Source organism: Acomys minous (genome assembly GCF_964271855.1).
Source record: "Acomys minous genome assembly, chromosome: 15".
NCBI lineage: Eukaryota > Metazoa > Chordata > Mammalia > Rodentia > Muridae > Acomys > Acomys minous.
The window spans coordinates 85,858,263-85,876,841 of NC_140497.1; the positions used below are offsets into that span (position 1 = coordinate 85,858,263).

Sequence of the window (18,579 nt, forward strand, 5' to 3'; positions counted from 1 at the left end):
ATATTATAAACTGAAAAAAGGACAAACTTCTAGACTAAAAACCCCAAGAAGAAGTTAATGTCCAAAGAAGTTACTTGATGTGGTCACACACCTAGTCGACATGAGCCACAATCCAAAGACTGTACCTTGCCACTGACTGACTCACCCATTGCATTCTCTCTTGCACCCATGCTATGTTGTACTTCACTGTGCCATCTGCTTCTAGCTCACGTTCCCCATCCACATCCACACCTCCATCTCCCTGTCTCCTAGCAACCACCCCTTCCCACTAAGTGCGGATACCTAGTCCCTCAACACCTTTTACTATACTGTGTGAGCTTCGGTCCCAAGGAGCCATCCTGCCATGTGGTACGGAAAGCAGTATGATGCTTCTCACCCTGGTCCTGCCTCCATAGTTAAAGAACAAGGCAATGTCTATGTGGACCCATAAGAGCATCGGTGATGTAATCCTTGTGCCCCGATCTTTCTCCCTTCCCCCTCCGGAATGCTGCACCATTTTGATGCATAAGATGAATGTTACCTATTCAATGACATTCATTCATCCAGTCCACAAAAATGTACCTAATGCCCATCATGGGACAGACATGACAGTATGAGCAGCCAAAAATCTGAGCTTTTTGATACTTTACGGTATCCAAGCATTTTCTGTAGAGGGAAATGCTTTGCCTGTCCAGCCCATCACTTTCTCCGGACTTTGATGGCTGCTCCCCAGTTTCTTTCCTCCACTTTCTTCTTTCCTTGATAGCAAGAAATTGAGGTTCTACACAACAAGGCTTTGGAAATTTTCAGCTAATATGACACTTGAGAGTTCTGCCTAATTGTAATAAAAATAATAACAATAATAACAGTGTTATATAACTCAGTTTACAGATGAGAAAGAGAATAATAGATATAAAAAGAAACCTCTGGGACCCAGAGAAATAATTTATAATTCACTTCATCATCAATGCCAATAATACAGTGAAGGGCTCTGAAATGAGGTTAAGGTATACAAAACCACACAAGAGATATTAACATAGCAATCAAGTGGAATGAATCATTCAGAGACAATATGTATTTTGGCCATAAAATAAAATTCTACAAAATTACAAACTGTAGAAATGTTTACAATTGTAGATTTTCTTGGCTTGTTTAAAATTCAAATAATCTATTGATTTAAAGTAATATCCCATGCTCTCCAGTCACGTGGCTGAATATAATAATCATAAGTAGTGTTGAAGGAAATATTTACCACAAAAGTTAATAAGTATAAATGTATAAATATTTAACTTATTAATCAATCAAATACTTCTGTAACATTTTAAAATCAGTAATGCAAGCATGAACTTAACTGAATACAAATAAAGGGGGAAATTAAGGCATTTTAAATAAATGTTAAACTTTCCAATAAGTAGTCACTTTTAAATGCAAAGACATAAAATAGCTACATATGCTTATCATTTTATCACTGCATCTAGTTTAAATAACATTAAATTCAAATGTCAAAGCAATCATGAAGTTTTTGATCTCTAAATAAAATGTTTCCGTTGAAACTCTGAATTGGGAAAGACTGCCAGTGAAAGTTCACCTGGTGTAACCAGTTCTAAATAGCAGGTAAATGCTGTGCAGTTATCACTGGCTCCTTCCTTTGTTATGCATGTTTGCTGAGGGAAGAAGCCACTCGCTTTAGTAAATCCCTCTCGCATTGTTTTCATACTATTACTGTGTATTAGATATGGAAACATTTTATCTATGCAATTTCCCCCAAATTCCTATTGTCTTGACTTCCTAGCCCTGTAGAGTTCTCAGAGCTAGTGATGTTTTATATGCTTTACATTCACTGTTATACTTAATTTACCAGAAAATACTGAGACCTATTTGAGATTTTGCTCCTGCCTGTCTTAACTGTTTTAATATGCTATGCATTTGGTAATTACTAATTTATTTGCTGTTTAACAGAACTTAGTAAGTCATAAGCCCAACACCTTATATTTATGCCTTGACAAAATATGTATTCTCTACAAATAGTTTTTAAAACTCATACTACATATCAACTTTCTGGTGTTAACTCAAGCTTTAATATATCATAAAGCTACTAAAATATTTTGTTTTGAAAACATATAACTTACTAATGGGCTCATTAAACATTTAAAATATAATTTTTCTAGTTTCCTAAAATATTTCATTCATGCAAAAAACTGATCCATGTTTGACATTCAACATATTTAACTAATAACATTTCAAGATTCTATAAAAAATCCAAAACACAGCAAAACAAAATGTCTAATTTTCCTTCATTCTTGGGTGGTCTGCTGCAGAAAATTTAGCTGCATATGAAGCTATAAATTACTGCTAAATCAGCTATTTGGTACAAGATAAGTTAATTTATGAAAACCTGTTTTAGTTTGTAGAAAGTCTACACACGAAAGACATTTCCAAGAAATGTCCAAGCAAAGGGAGTTGGAGAACTGTTGAAAACAGAAAAGCTTGTCTCTCTACATATACTGTCAGGACGTCGTATAGGTGGGGAAAAGTGTGGGTTGAAAACCTGTATGTTCTTAACGGGGTATTCTTCACATACTTTCAGATTTTTACAAGGCACCTATGTGTTCAACGCTAACACTGCGGCACAAGCCATGCAGGAGTGTGAAGCCAGCGCCACCTACTGGACAGCAGGCATACCGATCACTCCACTGACTTCTAATGCTTTTGTGAACTATGTTGAAATCTGTGTCTGTTTTTAAGGTTATTTCTCCTAAAAACAAAAACTCCTGGCCTATTGGTGTACATAGCATGTAGCATCAAGTCTGTAGAATTGTATACACACACACACACACACACACACACACACACACACACACACACACTGTATTTAATAATATTAAAATGTTAATATAATAAAAAAGCTAGGTGGGGTGAATATGTAAAAATGGGGAGCACACAAGGTGGATCCCCACTGGTGACACTAATAGGGAACCAAGAATTACTGTACCCTGCTCCACTTCATATTGGTTTCATATCTGTCTGAGAAGAGGCTCTGAACTGTACTCACAGAGCCGTCCCCGAAGAGTTTCAGAAGACCTAACAATAGGAAACTTGAAACTACTAAAGCATTGTGTTCACAAACCTCTTCTCTTCTGGAAGGCCACAGGGCTATCAAAGACCCATGGGGGTGGGGGGTGCGTATGTTACCAGGGTTCCTCAACCCTCACATGGAAAGCGCACTTGTCCCAGTGAGCGAGCTGCTTCTTTTTAAGTAGATAAGAGCAACAGTTGCTACTAGTGGACTATTGTCAGTCTTAGTTGAAAATAGTGCTTTTTAGTTACAGAGATGCTGCTGTGCACATCTGTAGCAAACTCTGTTTAAAAGGGATAAATTAGCTCGGCGTGGGCGCTGCACGCCTTTAATCCCAGCACTTGTGAGGCAGAGGCAGGTGAATCGCTTTTGAGTTCAAGGCCAGCCTGGTCAACTAAGCGAGTTCAGGACAGCCAAGGCTACACAGAGAAACCCTGTCTCAAAAAAATAAAAAATAAAAAACAAAAAAAGGATAAATTAAAGTACAAACATACTAACTTGCTCCACAGAAGTGATTAAATGAGCAGAGTCCTTAATTCTCAGAGTAAGGATAAGGTCTACTTGTTCATATCAAACAGATAATATACCAACAAACTCAATTTATTTGAGAGAATAAAATCAAAGAAACTCTAGATATATACACAGTTTATGTGTGCTGTCATTTTTGATATTTAGCTGAAAATACTATGGTCTATATCTAAGACATCCACTGTATTGTAAAAATATAATAAAATGAGAATAAATTGCTTCTTGAAAATAAATTTGGTAGGCCCATAAGCTATAAACTTTACTTTTAATCTTCCCATATACAGCAATCTCAAATGAGTCCCTACTCTTTGTTATAGTTATGACCTCATATACATATAAACTTTCCAGATGTTTATTATTCGCTTAAGAAATACTTACAAACCACCAGACACTGTGTCATGTTCTGGAATCACAAGTCCCTGGCTCACAGAGTTCTACTCACGCGCAGGATGATCTATGTATCTCAAACCCCATTTGCAGAATGTGTCCTTGGGAGCTCTAATTTATTCATTAGAACATTATGATATAACGTCTTTGCAAATGACCTCGTAGTCGCAGACAGGCTTGCTAACCATGTCCGTGAGGTGATGCAGAAGTCGCAGCTGTATACTGGTACATACATGGTGTTAAGGTGTCACTTATCACTACGAAAACCTATCAAGACCAGCACCTCTAGTTGGCTAAAAACTCCCATGGTATCTGATCTGAGCTACCCTACACCTAGTGCTCGCTGGTATTAAAACTGTGTATTGGGTTTTGCTGTCTGATCCCTCCTCAAGCAAGTCTTTTGTCTTGATTTAGTAACCAGGGATTACAGTGCTCAAGCACCACCTAGCACATGTTCCTGTAAAGCTGGAGCATTAATCAATACTGAAGTTTGAAATTTAATTCACCTCAAGCCCAAAGCTAAAACTGTACTGAAGAAGAAGAAGAAGAAGAAGAAGAAGAAGAAGAAGAAGAAGAAGAAGAAGAAGAAGAAGAAGAAGAAGAAGAGGAGGAGGAGGAGGAGGAGGAGGAGGAGGAGGAAGAGGAGGAGGAGCAGGAGGAGGAGGAGGAGGAAGAGGAGGAGGAGGAGAAGGGGAAGGAGGGGGAGGGGAAGAGGAAAAGGGGGAGGGGAGGGGGAGGAGGAGAAGCCCACAGAATTCTGGGAAGGGGCAGATGACCTAGTTTTATTCCTTCATTTTAAAGAAGAAGAGAATGAAATCTGGAGAAGTTCACACATGTGTTCAAGGTCACACACGCTAATGACAGAACTACGGTCAGAGTTTCTGCTCCTGTCCCAGAGTGCTTTGTGATACAGGAAACTGTTGTAGGAAATTACCAAGAAACTCTGAGTGAGAAAAAATTACCTTTAATGGCAAACATGAGTGAACCATAACTCAGATGCTCTAATAAGCTCTAAGTTAAAACTGTGCTTTATTGAAAAATAAGAAGAAAGGCAAGCCTGAGCTGAAAAATGATAAATCACTTCTAAGATACAGCCTTCATGAAGGCCAGCTCAGTTACAATCAGTAGAAGCCTGTCCCAATTATTATTTTTCCTTTCAGTTCCAGAGTTATTTCACATTGAATTATTATTCAAAATCAATTTGCAATTTAATATTAAATTATTCTTCAAAATTAATCTGTTACTCAATATTGAATTATTATTCAGTATTAAAAATTAGTGGGGATAAGGAAGCAACATCTCTTTGATTTACAGACATTTCTGCTGTAATGGGTTTAGGCCAAGGAACATAAATTTAAAGCAAGAAATGAAGTTTTCATCTTAATTCCCTATGTCTCACTCTTTGCCCTCTTTTCCTCTTTGATCCAAATAATAAAGGGTAGAGGTCCCATTTTAATTATATTTTTAAATTTGAAAGTTCCAATAGTTTGTATCATTGTTGCCAAATCTAACAGGTTCCTCAGCATTTCTGTGTCTGAGAGTAAGACCCCATTAGAGAAATGGGGAACAAATTCACTGGACTTCAAACACTAAACGTCCCTTGAAAGTCAGGGATATGAGGAATATTCTAATCAATTCATTTGCAGGTAAAACGCCGTCTGTAAGTCCTAGGGACGGAAGGTAAAGAGTTTCTCTGGGCTTTTGTCAATAGTGGGTGGCAAGAATAAAAGAGACGTGTGTCTACAGAACTTGACGCCCTGTGCTGAACAACATATACATAAAATAAACAGATCGAGCAATAGGTTGAGGGGCCTGCAAGGCGGCTCAGCCGCTAAGGGACCGTGCAGCCAAGGCTGACAACCTGAGATCACTCCCCAGGAGCCATATGGTGGAGAGAATGACACCCGTAAGTTGTCACCTGTCATCCAGAGATGCACAGCGGCACATCAGCATATACATACACATCTAAGTGAATCTATGGTGTTTTAAAAAGTAGATTGAGATAGGTATTTCTCAAATGACATGTATTCGTGGTTCCTATTAAAAGTAAATGAAACATTTATATATTAGATATATATTTAAATATGTTTAGGGCCTAGTTTCATGGAAAAACATAAATCTAAATGGATATAAATATATGGATTTTTGTAGTGCACCTAGTAAAAGCATCCATGGTACTTACTCTGTGTCAGGCAGTGCCCTAAGCCTTTTTTGTTAGCCTATTTAATTCTCATAGCAACCATTGTGGGTGGAACCTTTCACTGCCTTTATTTTTAAAGTAAGGGAGCTAAGACATCTAGACACTCCAGTCTGGGCCCGTCTGAATCTGGAACTGCTTGCTACGCACTGTCGCTGGTTTGGTCTGCTCCTTGCGGGTTTTGTTGAATTGATCCCCTAATTGTCTCATTATCAAAAGTTAAATCCATTTGTGCTTCAATTATACAATGTCACTATGGGACACTTTACCATTCTGTTATATTTTAAGGGATTCACAGTCTCCACTGTGGACAGAAAGCATGCCTTACACAGCTATGTACAGTGCTTTCCGCCGCAGCAGGATTTACAGTGGGAAAGTAGGCACCTCAGCTATATGTGTGTAATGCACTTGCTGCACACATCTACAGCGGCGAGAAACGGCAGGAAGGCTGCGGTGTGGGCTTCCCAATCACGACCAGACACAACACAGCCGGTGGCCCTTTTGTTCTACAGCCCTCGTCTCCCTGTAGTCTACCCCCATGTAGTCTACCCCCATCTTTTCACATCTACTGTAATCGTCGTTTTCAAGGCACACAGCCTCAAATTCCTCTGATATATGTCATGAGGTCAGTGCGTGATATGCAAGGGCAGGGCGGAAGAGTGACAAAAGTGTGTGGGGGTGGGTGGGGGACGACTCTGTGCTTTAAGCTGCATTTACTCAAGAGTTGTCATAGAGAAAAGTCTACTTTTTTTTTTACAAGTGGCTTACCTGGCCACTTGAAGTTGCCAGAGACAACTTAGGCCCCCTGGAACACATCCGTCACAGCATGTGCCTAGACTTCCTTCCTCACCTCTTCCACCTGCCCTTGCCTTCTCTTGCTACCCACACAAACTGCCTGTATTTCCTGGCCAGACGCTGCTCTTTTCCGTCTTCACATTTTCACTGGGGCTATCTAGCATGCTGGAGAGAGCGCCCCTCCTGGTCAGGAGGTGAACTGCAGCTCACGGTTTACCATCCAGTTCAAGTACCTTGTCCTTCCATGGAGCCCTCTTACACCTCCCTTCCCTACAGACAACTGATGGGATCGCTGTGCTCAGCTCCTGTGCTACTCAAGGCGCCAGCATGTCCGATCCAGCCTCATGTCATCATATGGCTACAGGGACTCATGCAGTTTTATTTCTATCCCCTGCTTGTTAAGAACCAATCAACTTAGTCTTGTTTAATCATCGTACCCTCACTGTTTAAGAGATGCATTTAATTCTTGGTAAATATTTAATAGCACAGTTAAACTCTCTGCCCAGTATATTAATAAAGATATATACAGTAATGGGAATATAAATAATATTAATAATCATATTCACTGAAATAAAACATTTGACCATTGTGAATTTTATAATAAAATTAAAATATTAACCTTAATGATACAGACACAGTGAAATTCTGAACTTAGATGCCTCATTGGTTTAAATGCCTAAAGTCACATTTAAAAAAAAAAAAGTATAGTGGCTCTAATTTATGAACCAGTTTGAAATATATTAGCTCTATTTGGCTCTTGTTAAATAAAAAAAAATCTTTTCTTCTTACATACAATATAAGTAGCACAGCTACCTTAAAATCGCCTGTTCTAACTTTTTCTCTGAAGGAACAGCCACATGTGGAGTGAGAAGTGCGGCGTCCCCTTTGAGAGGGCAAATGCTCTACTTGTGGGACCTGGGGCGGCTTCTCCTGGAGTCTGCCGGGCCCTCGTGTGCGCTACGACTTGCAGATGTGTACAGTGTGCACCAGAGGATGAGAAGATGGCGCGACACACTAGTGACAAGTGTATGCTGGGCAAAGGGACTGGACAGTGTGTCCAGCCCTGGAAGGACTGTGAAGGTGAATGCTATTCACAGTAGGGGGACATTTCGTAACCAATTTCTGTCTTCAAACTGGGGTTCCAAATAAAAGAGATAAAGATTAGTACAACGTGGTGGTGCACTCGTTCCTACAGCAGACATGCCCACTCAGCCCAGGGCCCGAGTGTGGACAGTAACAAGTAGCAACCTGAGGGCAGCCCACAGGCTCGCAGGGCCACTGGCTGGCTCTTTGTCACCAAGTGCAGCAGGTTGAATGCAGACATCACTGTGATATCCTCAGCGACAAACCTAGAGGCAAAGACAGGGGCAAAAGCTGAGTAGGAGAAAAAAAAAGAGAGAGAGAGAAAAAACAAAAACAAAAAACGAAAAACAACGAATTAAAACGTCACAAACGCTAGGCACATTCACTGAGCATCCAATGCTCTGGGTTTCTCTCGAGCTGAGCATACGCAGGATGTTAATAAATAAACTGCCAGTGCCTCGTTTCCAGACAGCAAGCTGACGTTCTCTGTTACCATTAGCTCTTGCAGGACACCAAGGAGGCAGGTTTAATCCCCAATATGTATGTGAGGAAAAAAAAAAAACAAGGCTCAACAGTCCAAGGACACAAAAGCAAATGCAGTGTGGAAAAGCGAGAAGAGCCGCTCGTTTGACAGCAGCGCCAGAGCATGGCCTCATGTAAGACTTGTGCTTTAAGACAACAAACAAACAAACAGCTAAGGACAACTACAAGACTCCACACACTGTTAAGTCTGAATATAGCATAGGGAGCATTCAACTGCGTGATTTATACTACCTCCATAAAACTCTGTGAGTAGGTACTCACGGCCCAGCTTTGAAAAGGGCGCAAACTATTTTACTAACGTCTTTGGAGATGAATCTCATAGAGGAACCTCAAAACTATATGATGCTAAACGTTAGACAAAAGTACAGCTCCTGGGGTTTTCATCACACGCACTGTTGCGATTGGTGCAGACTAACTTCAAATGAAAGTGCAGAGCACTTAGTGATTATCAATTTCTGGGGTTTTATTTAAAATCACCACATTAAGTAACTTCAACTGCCAAATGCCCAAAAATGGAATTGACATTAATGTCTTCATTCGTTTCCTCGCTGCCGCCACCTCCAGTGCCCACCCCAAAATGAAAGTCTTCTCCTGGACTCCCCTGGTCCCCTTGCAGAGCAAACATGTAATAAACAGTAATATATTTGACCAAATCGCTCTGGAGTATATCTGGCCAAAATCTGCTTGCATTAACATTGCCTGAACTCTGACTTCCCCAAACTAAACTCACTACAAAACTAAAACATTTCTGCGTTACTAACTGGAGGTAAAGGGGAGGAAGGGGGTTAGGTAAGAGTCACAGTGCGGGGCCTGAGAGGACCGTTAGACAGAAATAAACATGTCATTTTCACGAGTGACTGCAGAGCAGGGCAAAAAAACTGCATGCCTCTGTAGCAGACTACCGGCTAATAAAAGATCAAAGGTCTATACCTCACAACGCCATAAATAAAAACGTAGTTTTGTTTCTCTTTTTTTTTTTTTTCCATGAGACCCTTCCCCATGAGGAATAAAGTATGCGCGGGTAAATGTTATTACTTAGCAAAGCCGCGCGGCCTTTCTGTGCTCCCGCAGCTGACCATAAAACGTCCTCCTAGTCTGTTTCATCGACCGCTGTACCAGGCGGCCTGGGCGCCTACGGATCACTGTGGCCATCTGGCTTGTGTCAAAGTCGGCACACAGGAAGAAAGGCAGTGACGTCACTCCGCAGGTCAGGCAAAGAACAAAGATGCCTTCTACAATTAAAAGCCAAGGACTGCCGGGCTCAACGTGACTGCGGTTCCTCCTTACTGGCCTTTTTTTTCCTACCCAAATAGCCAGAGCTCCATCTAGTGGCAAACTGGTTTTGCCCAGTTTGGGGGGGTTTAAACTGTTTTGGTTTGGGTTTTTAGAGTTGACTCTTGAAGCGCAACACTCCGCACCAACAGAGTGAAGCAATTGACGGACTGGCTGTCAGACTCATCTTGCCTTTTCACGCCACAGAACGAGGGAGCGCAACCTGTGGTGTGACCCACTTATAAATCTCACAAACAACGCCTTTGATTGGTTGGAAACTGATATGGCCCTAGTTACATTAATGCTCACAAGGACGTTAGAAAAAGCAGGAGAGTTCACGGAAATGCTTGCAAAGTGTACAGTAACCGGGGAGTATGTATCTGACGGTAGATTGAAAGGCGGTTCTAAAAAAAAAATGCTGCCTGTGTCTGGGTGCAGAGCTTAGCCCCATCAAACAAGGGGACCCCCGAGAAATGTGCCTCTGGTGTATACAAGAACACAGCAACAGCCTTTTTGTGCTGGAGTTGTGGGGGAAGAGAGGGCAAGTGTGTGTGTTCATGCTTGCAATGAAAAAAAAAACACTGAGAGTAGATGTAAAAAAAAAAAAAAAAACCAACATAATCCATTCCCAGAAAGATGGCCGTCACTGTGGATATACGCAAGCTGTGGCGCCACACTGCCTGCCTGGCACCCTGGCAGCACCTGTAACTCCTTGTATGGTCATGGACAAGTCACCTATCTCTGTTCCCTCCAGTCTAAAATGGCCATTAGATAAATCCAATTAGCTAAAAGTACCTCTAACAACTCCTAGTAAGTGGTATGTGTGGTTCAGAAAACGTTGGCTATCAAATATTTGCCATGTTTAAGATTACACAAGTTAGAAAAAAATTGTATTAAAAATAAATTTTCAGTAGTACGTTCTGATCCTGGTTTCCTCTCCCTCATCTCCTCTCAGAGCCTTCCCACCTCCCCACCCATCCAACTCCATGCCGTCTTTTTTCTCTCTCTCTCTCTAACCGCACCTCAGCCCACCCTACAGTCCTGCAGGGTCAGCTGCTCACCATTTCCCCCAGACAAGCCCAGAGTTGCCTTCTACCTCCCGGTCTTCTTTGCAAGTCATGGCTCTTGGCTACCACCTCCAACACCGACTGGTCGTAGCTTAGCTTTTCTGATACGAGACCCTTCGGAGCGCCCCGTGTGTTGTCACCTCTCCCAGACAGTTTTCAGGATACTGATCTGTTCTCATCCTTTTCTCTTCTAAATTAACTCTTAAGGGCAGGGGAGAGGATCTTTTCCATTTTTGTACCCTAACACCCAACACGTAAGAGCCAAGCATTCATTTGCTTACTGGGGGGCAGGAGATGTGACGGAAAGGACTGAGCTACTGAGGACCGGATGCTCAGAGCCCATCGCCTCTAATGCTGTCTCTGCCAGGTCCCTCGCTAGCGGTGCTTAAAGGAGTTAAAATCCATTACACATGTATAATTGTTGGCAGTGCCTGTGAAGCGAAGCCATAGGGTGCTGAAAAACATCTTCATTTAAAACTCAAAGATAATTCAAACACTCTACGACTTTCAAATGTTTCTACTTTCCTCCTCTACGGCATCCAAATCGTGGCTGAAGTCAGTTTGCCAGTGGCTTTGGTGCAGCTCCTTCCCGGCTTCCCCCTCCCCCTTTTTTGTCCTGAAGTTCAACAGTGTGCTACCAAAGAGAGAGCACTACAAGGGCATCCGGAGGACTCACCAAGCTGGTAATTAGTTCCAGGCAGAGCTGGCTGTGCCCGTGGACTTAAAAGTGTCAACCCTAAAGGTCGGATCTACTCTCCAACAAATGCAAAGGAATGTACACATCAGTGGTTTTCACGGGGCTAGTAAAATGCCTTCCCCATGGTACAAAAGCCAGTGACAAATCTGAATGTTGTCAAGGACAACGTGTAACACCTAACACTCAGATCTCCCCCACGGTCTCCAGAAAGGGACGGTGTGCTGATGGGCGGGAACCAGGACAGCAATCTTTAAACAAAGACCGGTTGGTTGGTTTGTTTTTTTGGACAGAAAATGCTCTGCCTGTGTCACTACTTTTCCCGTTTCATTCGGTAGAAACTTCACCATAGGTCCGCATCTCAAAGGCACTAATTAAAATGCCTGCTGTATAAAGTTCTACTGAAAACACTGTTCTCATCAGCATGGGGCCTGACACGCACTTTATGCTCAAGTGTTACTTGCTGAGTGAGCGGGCGGGCAGCAGCTCCTGTGAAGTCAGCAGTGGGTTGGGTAGTGATGGAGGCACTTATGCTAAGCAGAGATGGGAAGGCTGGCTCTGAAGAAGCCTGGGTCTTCCAAACTGTTTTCAAGTTAAAATTAGGTAAGCTTAAAACATCTTTCTACCACAGTGCAAAGCATACCCACGCACTCTTCTAATATGGCCACTTTTGTCACAGCTTATATGTTCTACTTTATATGTATTTCGGCTCCATTTTTTTCTTTTTACATGGGTTTTGGAGATCTGAACTTGGATGCCAAGCTACTTTTCTTCATACGTAAAAATCACTGAGAAGACAGAAAAACACACATATACCAATTCGATTATTATGCAAAAAAAAAAAAAAACAATTTCAGGGCACGGGGACTGGGCACTGAACTTAGGCTGCCGCACCTTCTAGGCAGGCATTCTATCACCAAGTGTCACCCCCAGGCATTTTTGTTACTTTTTACTTGAAAAGAGGTCTTGCTGGCCTTTATTACAGTCGATAGCCCAGGCAGGCCTTGAACTTGTGCCCCTCAGCCTCCTGGAGAACTGAGATTACAGGCCTATAACACTGGGCCTGGTTTAGTCCCGGCTTTGTTTCTTCTTACTGTTTCTTGTTATTCTTTTCTAGTGCTTGAGCTCACACTAAAACCCTCACTGGCCACACGAGGAGCTTTACTCTGAGTTTTGCAAGTCTCCTCTGTAAACACAGGGCTTGTGATATGGTTCATTGGAGGAACACATGACATCTTTTTCTTTTTCTTTTTCTTTCTTTCTTTTTTTTTTTTTTTTTTTTTTTTTTTTTCGAGACAGGGTTTCTCTGTGTAGCCTTGGCTGTCCTGGACTCACTTTGTTAGATCAGGCTGGCCTGGACCTCACAGTGATCCGCTTGCCTCTGCCTCCCGAGTGCTGGGATTAAAGGCGTGTGCCACCACTGCCCGGCCTGTACAAGGCACCTCTAAGTTAATACTACAGACCCCACAGACCCGAAGCAGAGAGCCTCCCGGTGGCCTCTTGTATGGCTGATCTCCCTTCACTTTCTGATTCTTATTTTCTTCCTCCCTTTGCAGAAATTGCATCTCTCTCTTTGCACTATTTCCTTTTGATCCCCAAAGTAATGATGCTCCCGGTGTGGTCCTGTGGGTCGCTCACCTGCTCACTTGCTCTATTATGGACCTTTCACACTTAACCTTGACCTTCTAGATAGATGCCTACAGTCTGATAGACAGCTACAAGGCTCTCAAGCTGACCTTTCTCAAAGCTCCAGTGCGCCATCTTCTAGGTAACAGTAGTAGCAGCTTGTGTTTGCACTGTGTGCCTTTATTTGCAGGTGCCTCCATATAGTTTTATAGCCTCATAATCTTTAACCTTATAATCTACTTCATATTATTTAAGTAGTTGCACGTGTGAATTGCACATCAATACAAATGATAACCAGAATCAAGTATCTGAACTTTCAGGGGGGGGGGGGGTTCCCTGAGGTAGCTGCTATTTCTCCACTTCCCATGCTAGGAATACGATTCCTGCTCCTGCCCCCTTGTGGCAGAATGAGGCCGTGTGACAAGTTCCAGTCACTGCTTTAGCAGCAAGAATGACAGAGGTTGCGGTTTCCAAGCCTCTTGGCTGCTGAGATGAATGAAGCCTGTAGGGTTGCTTTGGAACAGCGTGTAGTGTTTGTCTAGAGAAGCCAGATTCAGTTCCCAACAGCCATGTCATAACGTAACGCCAGCCCCTCCACGGCAGTCAGATACCCCCGGCCTCCATGAGCACCTGCATTCATGTGCATCTGCCCACACACACGTAATTTCAAATGATAGATACATGTTTTTAATTCCCAAAGACAGGAGCCCTGGTGATAAAGATTACTGTACCAACTTTAGAAACCATCTCTAGAAAGATGAGAAGCTCAACCGTCAAGTTCATGGAAACAACACGGACAGCCTACAGCAGCTCTCCCATTAGTCACCCCATCACTAAATATCCCAAAGCAACCCTTAATGCTCAGAAAAAAAGGACTCTCCTCTTGGCCTGTTCAGTCTAACCACATAGAGTTAACCGCCCAATCCTTCAGAAGGCAATGTGGCCCCTTAGTGGCAAAGCTGAGTAACTTGTGATGAAAAAGGAATGAATGAATGAATGAACGAATAAACGAATGAATGCCTTCATCCCAAAGTGACTAGCTGCTCTCTGGGCACCAACCAATCAGCTGCAGCTTCTTACTGAGTCAACAAGTCGTAGCCTGCACACAAGCGCATACAGACACAATGCTCTTCTTCTAATCAATCAATAAATACAAGAAAAAAAAAAACACAATTTGCCATGATGCTACCAAAATAATTTAGCTACTTCAGCCCTAAGCTAAAACAATTACAGAGACTTTTTTAAGTCTAAAAGTAAAGCAGCAGCAGCAGCAACAATAATGACAACACACAATATACACACAGCACACAATCACACATCTCCCTCACATTCTCACACCCACCCACCACAAACACATACATACCATCACTCACACACCACACACACACACACACAATATACACATTCTCACACAGACACTGACATATCACACACACTCACAACACACAAACTTACACACAGACACATACTATACACACACACAGGAACACCTACATACACAACACACACACACATTGTAACAATATAAGCGTTTAAAAATCACCCGTTGACAGATATTTGACTATTCCTGCACACACTGTAAACACCAACAAACAGCCTTACACACCAAAGTGAAAAGGCTGTGGCAGCAAAGAAAGGCAGAAGGGAAATCAGAAGAAAGCCCGCGAGCATCCGGACCTTCATCTTGTGAAGCAGAGAGGAGACACCAACCCGACTGTGAAATGACTCTAAAACCATCCTCTCTGCAGAATAGAACACCCTCCCCCCTCCCGCGCCCCCCCCGCCCCCCCCCCGCCAGAATGTTCGCTCCACATACGGTCACATGTCCTGGCCTCCCCGGCAGCTGGATCGGAACATGAGGCTGAACCGTGGGAAAATGAGTGAGTGTGGAAAAGCCGTGTGATCTTGCAATGGAACTTTAAAGGCAAAGTCACTTGCTTTCAGTGTCTTCACCCCTCCTGGGACATCATAACAGGTCCTACGCATGCGTGAGCCCCCAAACTGAAGCGACTTGATGGAGAAGGCAACCCAAAGAGGCCTCGGAGCAAAGATGGCTGCCAAGTTTGACCTGGCGCTTCTGCATTCCGTGAGTGGCTCTGCTGTACCGCTCTCTCCCACAGCTGGCCTGTGGGCTATCAAACACTGACCTGACGAGTAAACACTCCAGCAGTGAGGTCACAGAACCAGCCGACTGGTAAACAATGGCAGGCAACACACTGAAGCGAGGGGAGAAGAACACGCATCTTTCATAGCTGGATATTACCCGTTTGAAAACTTAATACATATTGCTATGGCTGTATTAAAATTATAGAAGCAAGCATCAAAGAACAATGACTTAAAACAGCTTCAGGGGAATGAGACAGAGACAGGTAAAATTGAAAGAGACTGCTTGGTGCCCTTGCACTAAGAACCACTTGCAAATTTTTTATAAAGATAAAATTCACATACTAAAAACATACCGTGTGTGTAGCCTGGGCTACGTTAGTACCTGGCCAGACTGGTGTACAGGGTAAGACCCTGTCTTAAAACAAAACTCAGCTCATTTCTTTCTTTCTTCACCAATTCAAGATTCTTTTTTATATTTCGGATCTACCCGTCACTAAATCTACAACCTGGTTTCCTGGTTCTACTTCAGCCATTGCCGTTCACGCAACACTAAACTGACGGCAACTGCGTTACCATCGCATTCCCAAGATGCACCCTTTTCTTTCTACTCCTCACCTGGAATGAGCAACGAACAGCCAGCTACTAGTCTTTCGTGTCTAATCGGATCCCCTTCACATCCCCTCTGATGCCCGCTGCACATGCCCTGTGCAGTACTGACTTTGCCCATGCGCAAACACTACTTCACTCTGCCCATGCGCAAACACTACTTCACTCTGCCCATGCGCAAACCCTTCTTCACGTCCTCCAAGACTAACAACGCCATGAAAAGTTTAGCCACGTGTCTGTCGCACTTCAAGGCCGGCCAGAGTCGTTTCTTTTGCTGCTTGTAGAACTTCAGCCCTCAGTGTACTTGAGTACATGCCACACGCCACAAATTCTCTTATCCTTTGCTATTTCTAGCGCCTCACTCAGTGCCTAGCTCTTAGAAGGCAGTCAGTGTACATCAGTTAAACAAACAAACAAACTGAAAACAGGAAGGGGAGGGGAGGAGGAGGGAGGGCAGAGAGTTGTAGCACTACAGGGTTCAACTTAGTTCGGGATATAGAAAGAGGGGACCACCTAACACTGAACTTCACAAGGATGCTCTCGCCACTTAAGGAAGTGTGCCTCAGTGACCTTGTGAAATATATCATCTCTGACACAAAGCAAAACTTCAAATTTTGCGATCAATTGTTTCGGTCAAGTCAGGGCGGCCCAACTTTACGCATGCAAAAATCAAAGAGCTGAGCAGCTCTTATCACCTCCAGCTGAAGTTGTAAGTTAGCGTTACAATGTTACTCACTGTCATTCAAAGATAAAGTACTCAAGGACTTAAAACTAATTTTGCACATGACCCTGAGAATTATCTACACCACCTGAGATCTCGAATTCCCAACACTTATAACCTTGAGTCTAACAGTAATTTTTCATCGAAGTGCCAGGAAATCCCATTGTCCTAGGCCCCTCTTCTGCACAAAAAGCCAGTGACTCGTTATATATTGCATAATACATTTGCAGTCATCTTATACAATAAGAATGTTCCAATCTCCTTATTGTGTCTTTCGATCATCTTCTCAGTCAAATGTTTTGCAAAGGATATGATAGTTTTTATTGAATTCCTTCAATCTTAGAAAACAAATATAAATATATTTCCTGTTTAAAAATAAATCAGCTCAAGGATAGACTCTAGGTTATGGGTTATATATAAGCCAAAGTATCTTTAATACATTGAAGGTTGATAAAATTTTAAAGGTGGTTTAAATAAGCGTGGTACTCATAGGCTCATAGGTTTGAATGCTTGGTCACCAGGAGGTGTGGCCTTGTTACAGTAGGCGTGGCCTTGTTACAGTAGGCGTGGTCTTGTTGGGGGAAGTGTATCATTGGAGGTGGGCTTTGGGTTTTCAAATGCTCAGAGCAGACCTGGTGTCTCTCTCTTGCTACGTGAATCCAATCGCAGGGCTCTCAGCTCCCTCTCTAGCCCCATGTCTGCTCTATAAGAGTTGCCATGGTCATGATGTCTCTTCACAGCAACAGAATGCTGCCTGAGACAGATCGTGACCAGCAAGCACGATGGATGCTGCCTGATCAGATGAAAATCATCCATATAAGGAGAATGTAGTATGAAAACAGCGATAATGCAAAAATAATCACTCAACTACAGGCTCCTCTTTAACTAATAAAAGTAGGACAGAAAAGATATTCCTACATCCTCCCATATAGAAGAGTTGAAGCTGTCGCACTTTTGATGTAAGAGTTAGATTGGGTGAGGTTTATGGCATTTTTTACAGCCAGGGAAACTAAACTAACCCCTGTGAAAGATGAAGGCAAATATAACAACAAAAACGCGCCACAATAAGTGAGTTCAGGGAGGGAAAAACATCACGAAAACGTGAACTCATAGAACCAAAACCCATTGGTTATGTCCATGACGTAAAAATAAAAATGACGTTAGCAAGCTTAGTGAAAGCAGTGACTCATACAGAGTTACAAAATAAGAAAATGGCACAGAAGGGTTTTGAAAAGGACTAAGAGAGAAAAGATGCTTTCTTTCATTTGGTACACACAGGCACCGATGAAAGGGAAGCAGGACTGTTCAGAAGAGGTCACATAGACAGACCTGTCACTGCCATCAGAGTGGAGAACAGAATATAAAAACAGGAAAGCCTGCATCCGCCCTTAAAACAACACAAATGAGGTCTCCTAAAAAGCTCCTGCTGGATAAAGTGCAAAGAGGAAGCGTGTAAGAAAAGGCCAAATCCCAACTCACGTCACAGGGATCACTGTTCCTCCATGTGTGCGTGAGCCCAGAACATTCCCTTTTCCTGCGGGGGTTCTAAAGAGGCAGAGAAAGAAAGCCCAGAATGCAACTAGGCCAGCAGGTGCACAAAGCACCAATGCGCACTGGCTCAATTCGGTGCATAATCCTGGCAGGTTCTGACACTGGCTGCCGGCTCACCAGAGGACTAAGAATGTACCTGCATGCTGACCCTGAAAAGTGACAGCCAAACCTGGGAGGTACTGGGGGTCTTGCTGGGTAGTGCTCCAATCAAAACCAAGGCACCCCAACAGTGAGACAACACCTCCTTTCTAAAGCTCAGTTCAGCCTGATGCTGCTCCCCTCCTCTCCATGCACCGTCTGCGCCTTTGAAAGTAAAGCCACAGAAGGCCTAGGCTTTCTGTTCTCCCT

General features: G+C 42.9%; 1 protein-coding gene across 5 annotated transcripts in view; it reads right to left on the reverse strand.

Annotated features, from left to right (window-relative positions):
* The window catches only part of MSRB3 (methionine sulfoxide reductase B3), a 120,567-nt gene that overhangs the window by 86,924 nt on the left and 15,064 nt on the right, over nucleotides 1–18,579 (reverse strand). For 3 of the 5 annotated variants that reach the window (XM_084759872.1, XM_084759875.1, XM_084759873.1), the window contains exon 2: nucleotides 8,211–8,311. The exons of 1 other annotated variant lie outside the window; for it this stretch is intronic. In XM_084759872.1, the coding sequence (XP_084615998.1) occupies nucleotides 8,211–8,311 (101 nt within the window). Of the gene's footprint in view, nucleotides 1–8,210; nucleotides 8,312–15,185; nucleotides 15,353–18,579 lie in introns of those variants that run through there. One more of the 5 variants, XM_084759876.1, reaches the window with a different exon arrangement.